We start from the raw sequence: 18,807 nt of genomic DNA on the forward strand, positions 1-18,807 counted from the left end.
GATGGTGCATGCATAAGTTAAAGAGGGATCACCAACAATATTATCTTCAGCAGATGGTATGCACATAAATGACAGGTAGAACTCTGGCAGATCATCATCAGCAGACGATGTGCACATGAATTACATGGAGTCATCGGCAGATGGTGTACACATAAATGAAAAGGGTATCATCAGCTGATCATCCTCAGCAAATAGTGTGCACACAAGTGACAAGAAGAACATCAGCAGAATGTTAGCAGATAATGTGTAAATAAATGATAGGGGGAGATCATCAACAGATGGTGTGCACATAAGTTACAGGCGATCACCAACATAATGTCAGTACATAATGTGCACCTAAATGATAAGGGAGATCATCAGTAGATGATGAGCACATAAGTTACAGGGCGAACACCAGCATAATGTCAGTACATAATGTGTACCTAAATGATAAGGGAGATCATCAGTCGATGGTGAGCACATATGTTACAGGGGGATTAGCAGCAGATGGTGTGCACATAAATGACACAGGGAGCACCAGCAGATCATTCATCTTCTGAAGATGGTGTGCATACAAGTGACTGAGAGCACACCAGGAGATCATCCTCTGCAGATGGTAAGTACATAGAATCTTGCACACAGAATACACTGACACAATTATATTTTCTCTGCAAGTCAGAGCAAGAGATAAAAGGGTAGGCCTGTGAACAAAGGACTCTCTCAGATGGATGGTGCCATGCCAAAACGGCCCCATCTTCTTTCCATTATGGTTACATAGAAATTAAAAGGGGTACAAGGACATGGCTGATAGTTGACAGAAGGGAGCAAAAAATATTACAAGAGATGTGATTTTTAGAAGAAAATGTGGGTGGTAAACAAATGCTGCTATGATGCAGATGGTATATTAAGAAACCATCACCTTCAAAAAATATCATTAAGCTTTCATGTAAAAGGGCCCTTCTCAACTCTACTTCTCAAGCCACAGTCATTAAAACTCAGATACACAAGTGTAAATGCTCTCTCTATAAAGTAGTGGCAATTTCAAGTGCACTGTAAATAACCTAAGGCATGTATAAAAATACTCATGCTACATAGCCTAAAACAGGTTATACTGTCTTATAAAGCTGGCAGTGATATTTTAGATGCAGGTGAAAGTGGTTAGAAGACATTTTTTTTCTTGCCTACTAGACATGCTTTCACACCTTCTCTGTTCAGAGCATTTTATTTTATATCTTTATTTCATTAAATGGCTTAGTTCCACTGAAACTAAAACTTCATTATATGGTAGATTTGGAGGAAAAGCTTTATAGAAAAGCTTGTGAAAATTATTTACATTTCAAACATGTGGAAAATTTTTCACAAACCATCTGTGATCTCAATAAGCATATCTTACTCCATCAGGATTTCTCTGCTGCCTCCTTTACCAAGCACTCATTTGGAAGCAGTTTTGAAAACAGAGACATGGAAGCAGCACTAATTGGTAGTCAGACTCCTCTGTACTTTTGACCTGTACAGTGAAACTGTTCATGTGCTGATATATATATATATATATATATATATATATATATATATATATATATATATATATATGGTGGCAGAAGCAACTAACCAATGCAGCCTTTAATGTTTTGCATAATATGTGTTGTACTGCTATTTCCAGCCTCTGAAGAGGGTCAGCTGTGCATCAAACACCTGACCAAACCTAGTTGGAGGGAAGAAAAAACAGTTTGAACTGTTCCAAAACCCATTATGGTTTTTCTACATATACAGAATATTGTCAAGTACAGAACATCCACCAGCACATGAAAAACAACAGCATGAGTATTCAGAAAGTAGACAAAACAGAAAGACTTGTAGAGATTTTATATCAGTGTATAAGTACTACTGTGCCCATAGCTGGCCTCAGGCATAGGCCAACTAGGCAGCTGCCTAGGGCGCCGCTCTAGTAGGGGTGCTTTTCTAGAAAGCTGGATGGTGTAAATAGAACAGGATAGGGACACCAGGTGGTGTGAAGGGATGCTGTGGAGCCTTTTTGCCTAAAGTACCACTTGACCTAAGGCCGACCCTGACTGTGCCTATTGTCATAATTTTCACTAGCATCATTACTGTCACTGTCACCACTGCCCTACAACAATACATGTGATAGGTCAGCAAGTAGATCATACCTGCACAGGCATGCGTTTAGCAATGTCCAGAATCAACTCAACATTGGCATAGTTATTATTGTTTGAGCCTCCTGGGACTGGCACATAATGGTCTGCCATCTTAATGTATTCTGCAAAAAAAAAAAAAAAGATAAAATGAGACAATCAATAACAGGAATTCAAAACATTACAAAGAAACTACACCATATTATTGCAGGACTGAATGGGATTCTTGTCATCAATCCACAATCATACAGATGTGCTACATGCTCATAACATTCACACAATAAGATTGGTCTGTGCTGGCAACATGGGTTCAAAACTGAGCTCAGAATGCTGGAGGCCTCACTATACAAGAAAACTGATTTCTTTATTTGGATGGGGTAAGGTGGGGTGGGGGGAAGCAGACTTGAAACATGACTTTTCTCTAGTGAACATCAAGAGCACCATGAATAGGGTATGTACATTACATATAAAAGTCCATAAAAAGCACCTGATGAGGTACAAAGAAGAGAAAGAGTGTGAATATGTGCGTGTGTGGGTTGTATAGTCCTCACTGACATAATTTCATATTCAAACCTTTAAAGTAGAGGTTCTACAACTGCCCTGGTTATCCAAAAGATAGTTAACAGATGCCCTGCAACAATTCACCCCAGAACTTGCAGAAGATAATAAAGGCTAAATGAAGAAACTTTGGGGTTGGAGTTTTAGAAATCTTGTTGAAGATGAAGGAGTGGCTGGTTAGAGCAAAGAAAGTAATGAAAAAAAGTAAACAAAAATGTCTGAATGAGCCCTGTATATTTTAAATATACATTAATCTGCTTTTATTTTCCTCTCAAAATAATTTCTGCTTTACATCAGTACTGCAGCTGAAAGTTCAGCACTTTGCCCTTTAAGAAAAGTGTTCAGTAAATTACAGTCAAAGAAAGTTGTGATTTTTTTTAGGTTTAGAATTAAGAATTACATCTGAAAACATTTTAACAAACACAGCTAGTTCATGCAGACCTCAACATAATGAAATGGAACATTTTATGATGGCTGGTTATATTCTACAGTTTGTACATGTTAAACTGAATCATAGTTCTCCTGTTAAAAAAAATCATATTGTCTTTTTTTTTTTCAAAGAAAAAGTAAAAAGATGAATTTCGCAATAATGCACAAGGCATTTATCTGTAACCCATGATTACTTCTAATTAGATCCTTTGAGGAGAAGATAACAGTACTTTGCCACAGTGAAAGCATCCTCTTCAAACTACAGTAGGCTCAGTTTATTCTTTGAGCATCTACACAGAAGAGAGGGATTTTGGGAGCACAGAGGCTGTAACCTCAAGCTCCAAGTAAAATGGTGGGCATTACACTGACTGGAGTGACCATCAAAATCTTCTTTTATTGTATTGTTTACTCATATGTACAGCCATTAATTATGATATATAAACATACATATAACTCTTACAAGTTACACAAGATACAATAAAGTTCATGACATTAAAACAAGTAGCGCATTGTCACAGATGACCAGGCAATGCCTGTTAATATGCTAGAGAAGTAAAAAAAAAAATCAATGAAATGGACATGTATTACAAGTAATGGTCAGGCTTACAAAGGTTACAAAGGAAAATACTGCTATCAGCTTCCTTGGTGACTACAGTCCTGCACCATCCACTTCATCTACGTATACTACTACATATCCTGACTTGCATGTATTTCCATTACATTGCTGTATAATCCCAGGAAACGAGGCTTTCCCAGTCAGGCTCTAACCAGCTGGGGTCTACTGCAAAAACAGACATCTATGCAGTAGCATATGAGAAAATTAAATCAGGAAACAAAGGTTTCAGCAATATAACACACAAATGGGAAATCTGCAGGTTCAGACAAATTGTTTTCACTACTTTTTCCTTGATCAGGCTGTAGCAATACACAACACAAGTATCAGATTATGGAACTCATCCCTAAAGGGTCAGTAGTACCAAGATGGTGATTTTCACACCTCTGTAGTGGAAACAAGATACATAGTGACAAGTCTGTGTACACTACTAACACCCCCTTTCTAACCTATGGCATGGGAAATGTCTGACCTCCCCAAGAGAAAAACAGGGATTTCGCAATGTTATTATGACTGGAATTTCTCTTAAATATGAACTAAACATGGTTTCACAATATGTAAAGCACTCTTGTCTTCAGCAGCGGTTCGCAATGTGCAACTGCTTTCAAACTAAAGGTCATCTGCTGTATAAAGTACAGTTTTGTACCTACCATAAATGTAGATGTCCGAACTGGATAGCATCTGCAGTCATAACAAGTGGGTTGTCCTGTCGTCAGGCAGCCCTGCAGTCGGCCGGATTCCAAAGTCCGGGTCCGGCTTCGGCTGATGTCGCACTTCACCCGACGTCATCTCTGTTGGTCTTCGGGTATATAAGCATCAGCCGAAGACATTTTCCTCAGTGTTTCTTGCCCCAGATGCCAGTAGCCCTCTTGCAGGCTAAAATTTGGATAGATGCCAATGTTTCCAAATAGATAGAGGTAAACACAACCATAAGCATATATGTACATATATACAAACAAATACACCATAAAAGACTCCCCCCCAACAGCTAGCTATTAGGAGGGTAAACACCCTAGGAGTACCACAGAGGGGAAGGAGGGAGGGTAATCCTGACTGCAGATGCTATCCAGTTCGGACATCTACATTTATGGTAGGTACAAAACTGTACTATGTCCTTCATGGATGCATCTGCAGTCATAACAAGTGGGTAGAATACCATAGCCAACTAGGGAGGAGGATAAAAGTAGATTATGGTGTGTTTAGGATCCCTTGCAGTACAGCAGTGGCAAACCCTGCTCGGGATCTGGAATATAGAGGCAAATTATAATGCTTGGCAAATGTATGCACGGAGGTCCAAGTAGCCGCCTCAATAATGTCTTTGGTTGCCACTCCTCGTAAGAAGGCTGTGGTAGTGGCTGTTGCCCTTGTAGAATGAGGTCTTATGTTTTGTGGAATTGGTTTTCCATGGAAGGAGTAACAGTATCGTATGCAATTTCCTATCCATTTGGAGATTGTCTGTTTGGAAATAGCTTTTCCTTCCCTTCCTGTTGCATAGGCTACAAAAGTTGGTCAGTCTTTCTGCTATTTTTGTTCTGTCCAAGTAGTAGCGTAGCTGTCTATGTACATCCAAGGTATGCAGTATTCTTTCCCTCTGTTTTGTGGGTTGGGAAAGAAGGTAGGTAGGTGGATTGCCTGGTTTAAAGACACTCTGGATACCACCTTGGGCATAAATGTAGGATTAGTCCTCATGGACACTCTATCTTGGTGGAAGATTAGGAAGGGTTGCACTGCCATTAAGGCCTGAAGTTCTGAAACCCTCCTTGCTGAAGTAATTGCTAGCAGGAAAGCAGTTTTCCATGACAGGTGTTGTAGGTCTGCTGTTGCTGCTGGTTCAAAGGGTGATAGTGTCAACTTTTCTAGCACAAAGTTTAAATCCCAAGCTGGTAATGGTGGTTTCCTTGGAGGTTTTACATTCTTGATTCCTCTGAGGAACTGCCTGAGCAAAGGGTGCGAAAAACAGGTGGATCAAAGCTGTATTCTGCTGAAATAGCGGATGCATGTATCTGGATGGAGGAGTAGGACAGGCCGGAATGAAGAAGTTCGCCAGATACTCCAGAATGTTAGGCATATCTATGTTTGACACCTCTTTTCCTCTTTCCGTGCTCAAATGACAAACCTTTTCCATTTTCCAGCATAGTTCCTTCTTGTTGAAGGTCTGCGCTTCAAGAATAATGTCTTTAACTCTTTGTGAAAGTTCTGGATTAGCTGCTGCTATGTGATGTTCCATGCAGTCAGTTGCAGCGTTTTAGGTTTGGATGTATGATGCTGTAGTTGTTCTGAGTTAACATCAAAGGCATCAGGGTATTGGCCACATATTGTTCGAGACATGCTCTTCAGTAGTGGGTACCAGTGTTGTCTTGGCCAGTTTGGAGCTATCAGGATTATCTTTGGACGTTCTTCCTTGATTTTTAGTAGTACCTTGTGTATCAAAGGAAGAGGTGGGAATGCATATGCTGTTAGGCCTTTCCAGTTGATGGAGAGTGAGTCCACTTTCCATGCTAGTGGGTGGAATGTCCTTGTGCAGAATTTTTGAGCTGGTGATTGAGAGGTGATGCGAATAGGTCTATCTGTGGCATTCCCCATTTCTTTGAGATGGTCTTGAAGATGTCCGGGTGCAGCTTCCATTCGTGGGCATCCGAAGTGGTTCTGCTTAATATGTCTGCTAGAGTATTGTCTTTCCCGGTACAAATATTGCCTGTAACTGAATGTTGTAGCTGAGTGCCAGGGTCCACAGCTCCAAGGTCATTCTGCATAGGGGTATGAATGAGTGCCTCCCTGTTTGTTGATGTACCACATGACTGTGGTGTTGTCTGTCCTTATCATCAACTGGCCCTCTTTGAGAAATGGTTTGAACTTTTGGATTGCCAGTTTTACTGCCAGCATTTCTTTTAGATTGATGTGCAGGTGAAGTTGATCCTGTGTCCACAATCCTTGCACGCATTTGTCCAGCATGTGGGCCCCCATCCTAGGTCTGAAGCGTCTGTTGTGATGGTCTGGCTTGGTTGACATCTGCGAAAGGGTAGGCCTGGGTTTGACTGGCATGCCTGAGCCCACCATAGGAACTCCTGTTTTAAGCATGGAATTAGTGGGATTTCTGTTTCTAGACTGTGTCTGTGTTGGGACCATAAATTCTTTAGGTACCACTGTAGTTTCCTCATATGTAGTCTGGCAAATGGGACCAAGATTATGCATGATGCCATGAAGCCCAAGGCCTGCAGAACTTTTCTTGCTGTTAACTTGTTCAGTTTTGTTAGTGCCAAGAAGTAAAGAGGAAGTTCTTTTGTTTTTCTGTAGTCAGGAATGCCATTTGCTGTACTGTGTCCAATTCCGCCCAAGAATGTCCTTGTTTGGGATGGTATCAGCCTTGACTTTTGTAAATTGACTGTGTATCCCAGTCCTTGTAGCAAGTAAATGACCCTTTGTAAATCCGTTGTCAGCTTGCTTTTGTTGTCCCCTTGTAGCAGGCAGTCGTCCAGGTATGGGTAAATTTGAATTCCCTGTAGTCTGCAATGGGCGATTACTGATGCCAGGCATTTTGTGAATACTCTGGGCGCAGTAGATAAGCCAAAGGGCAATGCTGAGAATTGATAGTGCTCTGATCCTGCAAGAAATCTGAGGTATCTTCTGCAGATTGGTCGAATGGGGACGTGCAGGTATGCCTCCTTGAGATCTAGAGTTACCAGCCAAGACTCCTTGCCCAGCATGGGAAGAAGTTGCTGTAGGGTCAGCATTTTGAATTTTGGGACAATGATGTATGTATTTAAGGTGGACAGGTCGAGAATTGGTCTCCAACTTTTTTCCTTTCTTGGAACCAGGAATAGTCTGGAATAGAACCCCTTTCCTTGTTCTGCTGTTGGCACTCTTTCCACAGCTCTCATGTTTGCTAACTCCATTATCTGGCGTAGAGCCTCTGTTTTTTGATTTGGAGGTAGATTTGGCATTTTGACTGGTAAAGTGTGGAAGTGAAACCGGTAACCTTGATCTATGGTTTGTAAAATCCACTTGTCTTTTGTTATGTAGTGCCAGTTCTTTGAAAATAAGGTTAACTTTCCGCCTAGAGGAGCTGCTATTTGTTCCCTGGTAGGCGGATTTATGATTAAGTCACTGTGGTTGTGCTGATGTAGTGGCAGTGGCTGTGTCTGTGCCTCTGTTGTTACCTTGCCACTGTCGTCCTCTGTAGGCACCTCCTCTGGATTGGTTTCTGCCTCTGGGACGTCTATTCCTGCCCCTTTGAAATTTTGTGGAGTCAGGAAAGGACCAATTTTTGGCAGGCCAGTTCCTGCTAAACCTTGGGGTTGAACCTGCAAGAAATCTTTAACAGTTTGAACAGATTTTGCCTTCTCTTCCATTTTCTTCATAACCTGCTGGGCAGGTGTACCAAACAAACTTGTCTTGTCCATAGGAGCATCTAGCAACTTAGCTTTAACATGATCCCGTAAAACTTGTTCCTTTAGCCATGCATGCCTTCTTATCACTGTGCCTGTCATGGCTGATCTAAATGAAGCCTCCAGTGCATCATAGCCACATTTTAAGGAATGGTTGCTAACCTGTTGTATGTTATTTACCATCTCTAATACATATTTCTTATCAAGAGATTCATCTGTGGTTAGTTTTTTAGTTAACTGATCGAGCATAAACTCTTGGTATTGTATCATGTGAAACTGACAGTTTAAAGCTCTAGCTGAGAGAGTAGCTGAAGTGTAGACCTTTTTACCCCATCTGTCTAATGACCTTGCTTCCCTTTCAGAAGGAATAGGGTTTTTAGCTATGGTCGCGGCTACTGCCTTGGGACCCTGGGATATAGTTTCTGGGTCTGCAAGTGGGGCCTTGTAAAGGTGGTGATGAGTATCTGGCACCCTGTAAAATCTGTCTGGTTTGGCAGGGGCTGGGGTAAAGAATCTGGAGCGGAGCAAACATCATTGAAAGCATCATCCACCACAGAGAGAACAGGAGGTATAGCTAAGGGCCTGTGCTGTGGGAGGTGCAGAAAGGTCCTAAGTCTTTTCTGGAGTCTGAAAAATCCTGTTGCTGCCATTGGAACTGTTCTCGCATGGCATGCAAGGTTTCCCCAAAGGAGAATTCTTCTGGTGGGGAAGCAGCTGGAATGGATTCTTCAGCATCAGAATCTTCAAAATTGGAGAAGGAAGCCTCTGGCTGGTCAGTTATGTCGGATTCATCAGCAGAATCATCAGAAGACACTGGCTCAGGGGCTCTGCCCTAGGTCTCTTCTCTGGGGGCTGAGAGGCCCTGTCTGGGTGAGATTGAGATCCCCTAATTAAAGAAATTAAATCTTCTGCCAAAGAAAGCATTTGAGAGCTAGAAGAGGGCCTGGATGTGGGGGGTTTAACAGGCACTGTTTTAGTAGTTTTGGCTGCTTTAGCCCTGACGAAGGCCTTAATGGACATGGCTGCTGGAGGCCTAGCAGCACCACGTGCTGGGGTAGAGACATCCAAGGGGATGGTGTCTGATAAGTCAACCACCGTAGTGGGTAAAAGTTCTGAGGTCGATTCAAGAGTTGTAGCAGGGCCTCAGTTGTAAGAATAGGTTCAGATGTACTTTGATCAGTTTTCTCGGTTTCGGCGAAACCGACACACTCACGTTTGTTTTTACGGTGTTTTCGGCCGAAACCGCGGACCGCGAGTGTCGGTCTTTATCTTTGCGTTTTTTAGTAGGTTGGGTAGGCGGAGGATCGGACGGCGTAATGTACCCAAAAGCAGAACGGAAAAACTGTTCTGCAAACCCCGACCGACGCCTAAGCGTCGCCGGTTGAAAGAGGCACAGGCCGAACAGGCTGCTACGTCGTGGGCTGGGCCTAAACAAGGCAGACAGTAAGAGTGGAAATCTTTATGAGGTATTTGTTTCCCACAGGTTAAACAATTGTTAACTTTTTCTGACATCGGCTGAGGCAAGAAAGAGTCCCCAACGGGGTACTTAGCTTTTAGAAGTCTTCGAAGTAGTATTCGGTAGAAGTAATCTCTGGATCCGACCGACCGGCACTTGCGAACAGCTTCTGCTTCGGGCGCCACGCGGCAAGAAAGACTGAGGAAAATGGCGTCGGCTGATGCTTATATACCCGAAGACCAACAGAGATGATGTCGGGTGAAGTGCGACATCAGCCGAAGCCGGACCCGGACTTTGGAATCCGGCCGACTGCAGGGCTGCCTGACGACAGGACAACCCACTTGTTATGACTGCAGATGCATCCATGAAGGACATCAAAGCACTGGTACCTGCCTATTAGCAAGAGTAAGTCAAATTCTAATCTTTAAATTAAGTGGAAGTGAGGAACTAAACACTGCCTGAAACATAAAACGTCATATTATCCTGAGAATTATCAACTATACTCTTGGTTAATGATGAGCTACAATGATTGTTTTTGTACTTGATATGTATTCATTTCCTAGTATGACTCCCATAAAAGTAAAACAACCACAGAGGAAAGTACCACTTGAGATCATACTCCAGTAACTTATAACAGTAATACTGGTGCAACTCATAAAAGGAAAGCATCCGCTATAACGTCATACTCCAGTAACTCAGAAAAGGAAAATCACTCCCAAGTACATAATCCAGTAACTCATAACAGGAAAGGATAACACTCCCTCAAGTTCACACTCTAGTTACTTATAACAGGAAAGCATTAGCCATACTCTACTATGTCATAAGAGGAACATGTCCCAGTGGATTTATACTTCACTGAATCATAATAATATAAAAATTAGCTAACAGAAGAGATAATATCAGCCACCTAGTCTCCAGATTATAAATTAAGGTTCAGAGGTTCAGCTAACAAGATTAAGTCCTACTTACCTCCAAGAAGCTTGAGTGCCCTAATCTCACTGCAGGAGCATAACCTCTTTTAAACATTTGCACTCCCCTCTGGGCTATCCATTCCCTGAGTACCTACCTATAGTTCAGTTCTATTGCTAGTGCCACGGCTGCATCTGCACCACTGCTGACCAGGATTTGTTTGCTACCAGATACTGGCACAAGGATGGATGAGGTAGAACTAAGCAGCAAAAGCCATCTCTCTTCTCTCAGGGATGGTGGAATGATATGCTTTTTTTCACTGCTGCAGGAGCATCCATGACTGGAGAGCAGTGGTTCACTCACACAAGGTAGAATGAAGACATGGCATTAATTATCAAAATGACAAGGGATGCAAACAAGTCTGTAGGGAACATGATGTACAGTGTCATTGGTCAGTGCCCAATAATCCTGCATATGCAGTACAAATTGTGAAGTTGCTTAAGCAGGTGAAGGGAATGTATACATAAAAACATAATAGAAACAAACAAAAAAAAAAACAATGGAAAACCAACCCACTGATAACATAACAGCCTTAATGACAGATTACTTGTGCTCACCCCAAACAAGGAACAAACATACTCAAAAGGAGTCTGACATCTGTGGCCTAAGGTGAAGCAAGGAGCGACTCCATTTGTTACTAGAAAAAGAAAAATGAAGCAGTACATCACTGTTAGGATGACTGGTGGCAATGAAATGGTTTACACTCACCCTAGGATATGGCTAAAATTCAAGTGGTACATTCCGAAGAAAACTACTGCAGTTTAAAAGTTCCCTGGAACAGCCATAAATAAAAAAAACTATATTTTGTGTTTAACACCTGATTAACCCCCTTCCCAGATATTATGCATTGACAGAAAAGATTAGCAGAAGACATAGATGACAGTGACACTTGAAATTACAATAAAAATCTAGAAGCAAAACAGCCTTTGCATAACAGGTCTGTTTACATGTGGAGTCACATAACAGGTATCCCACAGTATATTAGCCATTAAAAAGCAAAGTCATTACAATTTCAGTAGAGTTTTAACTGTTTTTCTTGTGGTCTAAAGTCCTTAAAACCAACCTGCATTTGCTTTCAAGTCTTCTGGTGTTACCATGACAACAAATCGGATTGCACGTTCATTTCGAAACATCTCATAGGACCACCTCCGTATGGATCTCATGCACTTTACTGCTGCAATACCATTATTGGCAATGAGAACCTGGCCAAAAAAAAATATATATATATATTAACAACCATTCAGAAACTCAGCAACTCTGAAATCTGTTACTTTGTCTACAGTGTGCCTTTCTGTTCAAAACAATAAAGAGGTGATCTCTAATGATTTGTGTGAAGACCTCTTCAAGTAAGAATTTTTGTGGTAACCATAGGGACGAAAACTACAAGAAGCATCGTTAGCATTGCACATTGAAATCCATTTTTCAAAATTTATAAAAATTGCCCTGGTAAAAGTAAATATAATACAGAGGATTATGATTGCTTCACCAATCATAACCCGCTTATTATTTGTTCGAGACATGCATGCCAAGAAATTCACCTCAAGAGCGAAGCTCGAGAAGTGAACCTTGGCATCCATGTCGAGAACACATAATTGAAGGTTATGATTGGTGAACCAATCATAATTCTTTGTAGTGCATGGAGCTTTATCTGCTCCATGTACTAATAGTTACAGGGGGAAAAATTGCCTATTCTTATACCTACTTTTAAAGCCATAAAACACTTAGCGAATGCTGTCAGAGAAGTACTGTAACGTTATCAGTTACGTTTACACTCACTTTTCATACCTCTCAACTGTCTAGATTTTCACAAGATCTCCAGATTATTGCTTCATATTTTTGGTCTGTTCCTCATAAAATCTGTGATTTTTGGACAAACCACTGAGGACTGAAGTCTAAATAATGATATCCATTTGAGTTTCAGAGTTTGTAACATTCAGGAAATGGATGCTAATATATCCTGTTATTCTAGTAATTGACTTTGTTTGAGAAGTTGGGGACACATTATCAGTACAGACAGCAGGGAGAGACAAATCTTTTATTTCTGCCACTGTCATTTGCTAGTCAGTACATATAAATTTTACTGCCTGGCACTAGACCTGACCTTAACATAAGCAAGGAGTGCTTAACATTTATTAAGGTCGGGTCGGGAGTCATTCAGGTGCTTAACTGGTTTGTCTTTTCCCAAATATCAGAGTGTAATCAGTGTGCTCCATACACTACAAAATTAAACTTTATACTACGAAAAAAATGAAAGTTACGTACTCTCCATAATGATAGATCCGTGTAGTCTTGCTCCGTCTGGTTCAACCTGCAGGTTATCAGATCCAATTAGGATCTGAGACTGGCCATATCCCTAACATTTCAGCTTGCTAAGCTGTGTCTCCTCTACCCATAATACCTCACTTAATGAAGAATACCACCAATTGAATTTCCCCTCTCTGCCCAAACTTACACGATACGATCCCAAAAGGACAGACAACAAGGACCCCAACAAAAAAGGTGACCATCCTCCCCACCTAAGTCATTTTATGAAGAAAGACTCACTAAACACACAGGCAGAGAAGGTATAATTAGACAGAGAAAGACAACACAGCTTTAGGATTATGGTGAGTACATAAATTTCATATCCAATGTTGTCTTTTCCATCTGGATTCCCTGCCATGTAACACCCACAAGAGGTTCTATGGAAGGATATTACTCAATACAATGGAACCAAAGGAGGCCTTACACCTCAACTGAATGTCCAGCTTGTAGTGGGACACAAAAATTTGAGGACCTACTCAAGTAGCAATTGTGCATCCATCATCCAAAGAAGCTCTGGAGAAAAAAAGGAGTGGAAGTGTCCACAGCTCTGGTAGAATGACTTTTTGGTTTGTGATGCAAAGGCTTTCCCTTCAAACCATACATAAAAGCAATGCAATCAGACAGCCACTTGGATAGTATAACCTTAGAGACAGACTGGCCCAATTGGGACTTGGAAAAGGAAACGAACATCTGGTTAGACTTCCTGAAGGATTTTGTCCTGTCGAAACTGAATCTCAATTTGTCTATGCACATCAAAGCAATGCAACAAATATTCAACTTTGTTGGAGATATCTGTGGAAAAAAAACACTGGAAGTTGAATGGCTTGATTCAAATTATTCTCTGTAATCACCTTGGGAAGAAACGAAGGATCCGTGAGGAGGGACACCCTATCCTTATGGAAACCACATACAACGGGATTAAAGAGAGGGCCTACAAATTAGACGCATGCCTGGCAGAGGTGAAAGCCACCAAAAATAAAGTTTTCCTAGATAAAAGCTTCAAATCAGTGGTAGCAGACGACTCAAGTGAATGGACTTCAAGCACCTGCAACACACAAAGTTCCAATCCCATGGTGGGATAGGATCCCAAAGAGGATAGTGCAGCAAAAAATACCTTTAAGGAAGGCTTTTAAAATCTTCAGAAAAGCCAGAGGCACATTATCCCTGCCAATGTGGAAATAGGAAATGGCTGCCAATAACACTTAAATAACAGAAAAACTGGAACCAGAGTTAGACAAATCTATAAGAAAGTCAAGAATTCCCTCAAAGGGGACAAAGAAATGATCAAAACCCTGAGAGTCAGCCTAAATAGCAAAACACTACCGCTTGCTAGTGTACACCTTCCATGTAGACATCTCCATGGAAGAGGACAAAATATGCGCCACACTGCTAGAAAGCTTGGGATTTCTGGCCATCAAGGGAATTGGAGAAACCATGCAGGTTGAGTCAGGAGGTTGGGCAGATCCAGAACGACTGGGTGAGAAACGAGATTCGGAAGGGGATCCAACACCCAAAGAGGGTACTTCAGAAGAGGCCAGAGAAAAGGGCCGATGAGGATTACAGCTGCTCTGCAGTGGGCTGCCTTCTGAAGAAATTAATGGCATTGGAGGATATGTGCAAAAAAGACCAAGCATACAGGAGACAGTCCCTGAGGAGGGACTAAGGAGTAATAGTTGCTGCACTTGGTGTTGGACGGCAATGCAAAATAGTGGCAATATGGTGTGCCCCAGTGCCAAAAAATCTAATCAGGAAATCTCAGATTCAGGGACCACTTGAGAGGAAGGAGAATGTTCCTACTTAAACTGTCTGCTAAAATGGTGGACTTCCCCAGGATGTGTGTTGCTATTAGAAACCATTGGGAAGAAATCTACAGCCAGACCCTCATGGCCTCTCGACAAAGAGGGCAAGATTGGGCCTCCCTTGTTTATTCAGGTACCAAATGACCAACATATCTGTTTGGACTGAGAGCTCACCCTTGGGGAAATGTATTCAGACAGCAAACATTTCTACATCTTGCTCACTCCTGGTCAAAGTGTCTTTAAGCTTCAGCCTGAACAGTGAGGAGCAGTCAAAAGGGGAGTTGATAAGCATTTATATCACGTTATCGAAAAATGAAAATAGTGAACGCTATTTCATCAGCCCCAAAACATCTAAACATAAAAACATCGCACATTTAGAACAGCAAATTTTTTCCCATGGAAAAAATTTGCTGCTCCGAAACACATCGACACAACACAAGCACATCAAACAAACAGCAACCACACACATACACTTAAATTCCTACATCTAACGCTACACTAAACTAAACATACACTACTATTTACCCACTTACCTTAACCCAAACTCTAAGGTCCGTCACTATCGCACACTCACCTAACTCGCGCCCTAACCCAAACTCACTTAAACCGCCCCTAACCCTAACATACAAACAATCGCACACTTACCTGAACCCAACCCGTAACTTTCCACCTCAGCGCTAAGAATAGCGAAACCACAGAAACGGCCAACCGAATTCTTTCCCGAGGAAAGAATTTGCTGTTCTGCAGCTTCGCTTTTCTTAGCGTTCGCTGAATAGTGTTCAATATCAGAACATTTGAAGTTGTAATACTTCGATGTTCTGATATAGACCCGTTGATAAAGAATGCCTTGAAGCAGTCTGCAAAGTTGCACAGCCTCACTCAAGCACGACAACACATGGCAATGCCAGTGCCAGTGGCTCAGGACTTTCCATCAGCTACACTGGATAGTAGCCTCATGGAAACATTAGCGATGGATTGTAAGGTAGACAACTGTGTCTCCACAGGCTTCTGATACTCCAGAGTCTGCTTAATAACCTTGGACCCTTCCTACACAATGTCCGGTTGAAGTCTGGTCAAGTGAGGTAGACCGTCTAGAGCCCTCAATGCAAATGTGGCCCTAAATGGTCCAACACCCAAATTTCCTATTTGGGGGATGAATCAAGGAGCTCTCCACCAAAATGTCCTTAGCAGCCACTGCCATCATGAATGCATCCATGGCAGACCCCTTACTCCACTGTAACACATCCTTAGTTGCGGTGAGGATTTTATCAGAATATTTGGGAACAGGTTTCCCCATACTGGGTTCCTTCCATGGCTTCAGAGACACCATGTTGATAAGTGTGTCTGGAGGGGGAACCAACCATGGATGTGAATGGCCCCACCCCTGAAGGCCTCCAAAAAACACATACTCCTCTGGAAAAGGGGCTTCAGCAGTCCACTCCCCATGCTGGAGAAGAAGCTCCAAAAGATCGCCAAAGGAGGCATCATCTCCTTCCTCAAGGTCAGTATCCTCTGAGGAACTCCTCAGGTGAGTCCACGTGCTTCCTTCTGCACCACTACTTACCAAAAACTTCCCACTCCAGAAATTTTGGGGTGGGGGGTGAAGAGCCAGGGGCCCCTGACAGGGAATGCAGACTAAGGAACAGTCACAGGTGTCGATGTGAGAGAAGGGAGGACACTGGCTGTACTCAACTATTTGCTCTCCTGACAGAACAACCTTTTGACTATGTTGAAGACATAGGTAAAAGCAGAAGTGGGGCAACCAGAACCAATGGACCTAGGATACAAGAATTCAAAGGATGGCCCAGATTCCAAAGGATCTACTCCCTGCCCCTAAGCCAAGACTGCAGACAAACTATCAACGGCAGACACCCTAAAGCCAGAATCTTCTAACCTGGCCCAGAGACAGCCACCTCTACAAATCAGCTCCAAGGTTCACTTCATTTGTTCAGTTCTTTCTCCCATTCCAGTCTAGCTTTGGCAGATGCTAAATCAGTTAGATGCACCCCCCTTATTATTTTACATAGACAGAGTCAGTAACAGGCCCAAGGGGACTTTTGGAATTTTGGCATTCAGACATGCAACATACCTTCCTCTATCACTTAAGCAAGGATTGCAAATGTGAAATGTGGAAAAGCAAATTATAAACACTGAAAATCCTAATTAACATAATCCAACACAACTGCAAAACAATAAAAGAAATCACAATAAAATAAATGAAAAATACAAAGCCCCAAAACATCTAAAAAATATAAATCTTACAGCATTTAATGCAGGAGCCATAACCTAAATTTACACACACACACATATATATACAAAGCCCCAAAAAGTACAGTTTTGTACCTACCATAAATGTAGATGTTCGAAGATCCACATTGCTGCAGTCCTTACACTTGGGTAGTCCGCTGTCCTCGGTCGGCCCGAATATCAAAGTATAAGGCTGACGTCGGTCAAGACGCATTTGACTGACATCAGGACGTCAGGGTACAAATGCGCATGACCGACGTCATATCCTCAGTCTTTTCTTGCCCCAGATGTCAGAAGACCCTAAAAATAAATGTCAAAACCAAAAGACAGCAAACAAACAACCAACCACCCTTGCACTAATTATATGTGCAAAATATACAATATACACAATATTTACAACCCAACCCACACAACCACCTCTAACTACAGAGGGGAAGGAGGGAGGGTTGACTGCAGCAATGTGGATCTTCGAACATCTACATTTATGGTAGGTACAAAACTGTACTATGTTCTTCATCTCACATTGCTGCAGTCCTTACACTTGGGTAGAATCCCAAAGCAGAGGTAAGGGAGGATGGCCAAACTACAAGGAAGCAGGAGCTGCCAAAATGCCCTGCAAAACAGCAGTGGCAAAACCAGCCCTGGATTTAGAGTAAAGAGGTAGGTGATAATGCCTAGAGAAAGTATGCACTGAACTCCAAGTAGCTGCCTCCAAAATATCCTTGGTTGACACCCCTCAAAAAGGCTGTCAAGTGGCAGTAGCCCTAGTGGAATGAGGCCTAATCCCAGCTGGAATCTCCTTGCCATGATGGGAATAACAGAAAGCAATGCAAAACCCAATCCACTTAGAAATAGTTTGTTTTGACACAGGCTTGCCCTGAGAACTCAAAGCAAAAGAAACAAACAACTGCTGAGACTGGCTGAACCCTTTAGTTCTGTCCAAATAATATCGCAACTGCCTGTGTACATCTAAAGTGTGCAAAATCTTTTCCCCTTTATTTTGGGGATTTGCATAAAAAGTAGGCAAATGAATAGTTTGGTTTAAAGCCACACTAGAAACCACCTTAGGCATAAAGGAAGGATTAGTACGTAAAGATACCCTATCCTTATGGAAAATCAAGAAAGGCTCAACCGCCATAAGGGCCTGTAATTCAGAAACCCTTCTTGCAGAGGTAATGGCCAATAAAAAGGCAGTCTTCCATGATAAATATTTCAACTCAGAAGTAGCTGCAGGCTCAAAAGGTTGTAGAGTGAGTTTCTCCAACACAAAATTGAGATCCCAAGCAGGAGTAGGAGCTCACGTGGGGTCTTATATTCTTTGCCCCTCTAAGAAATTGCTTGAACAAAGGATGAGAAAACAATGGAGGGTCACATTCATAGTGAGCTGAAATTGCTGCAGCATGAACCTTAATAGAAGAGAAGGACAAACCTTTGTCCAGTAACTCAGTAAGATATTGAAGAGCCACACTTAAATTAGGCTCAGAAACATCAAAATCCTTTGCTGCACTCCAAAATAAAAATCTCTTCCATTTATCTGCGTACACTTTCCTTGTACTAGGCCTTCTAGCTTCCAAAATCACATTCAAAACTTCTTGTGGAAGTTGAGACCCTCTATGGTTCAAAACAGAATATGCCAGGCTGTTAGGTGAAGAGAGTGAAGTTTGACATTGAGCAAATGGCTGTCCTCCTGTGACAACAGGTGTGGAATCGAAGGTAAAGGCCATGGAGGCTTCCGTACCAGACTTCTCAGTAATGGGTACCAGTGCTGTCGAGGCCAATCTGGAGCTATTAAAATCATCCTTGGCTTGTCCTGTCTGACCTTTAGAAGTACCTTTGGGAGGAGAGGCAGAGGTGGAAAGGCATACACATGAAGATTGCTCCAATTGAAAGAAAGAGCATCCACTTTCCAAGCTGTGGG

At 42.0% G+C, this 18,807-nt stretch overlaps 1 protein-coding gene across 6 annotated transcripts in view; it reads right to left on the reverse strand.

The window, feature by feature from the left end:
- The window catches only part of ACACA (acetyl-CoA carboxylase alpha), a 2,143,878-nt gene that overhangs the window by 1,929,785 nt on the left and 195,286 nt on the right, over positions 1–18,807 (reverse strand). For all 6 annotated transcript variants that reach the window (XM_044054575.1, XM_044054578.1, XM_044054576.1 and 3 more), the window contains 2 exons: positions 11,603–11,741; positions 2,145–2,254 (listed from right to left, as the gene is read on the reverse strand). In XM_044054575.1, the coding sequence (XP_043910510.1) occupies positions 2,145–2,254; positions 11,603–11,741 (249 nt within the window). The remainder of the gene's footprint in view (positions 1–2,144; positions 2,255–11,602; positions 11,742–18,807) is intronic.

This window comes from Protopterus annectens, chromosome 13.part0 (genome assembly GCF_019279795.1).
Source record: "Protopterus annectens isolate FY-2018-M chromosome 13.part0, PAN1.0, whole genome shotgun sequence".
Lineage (NCBI taxonomy): Eukaryota > Metazoa > Chordata > Ceratodontiformes > Protopteridae > Protopterus > Protopterus annectens.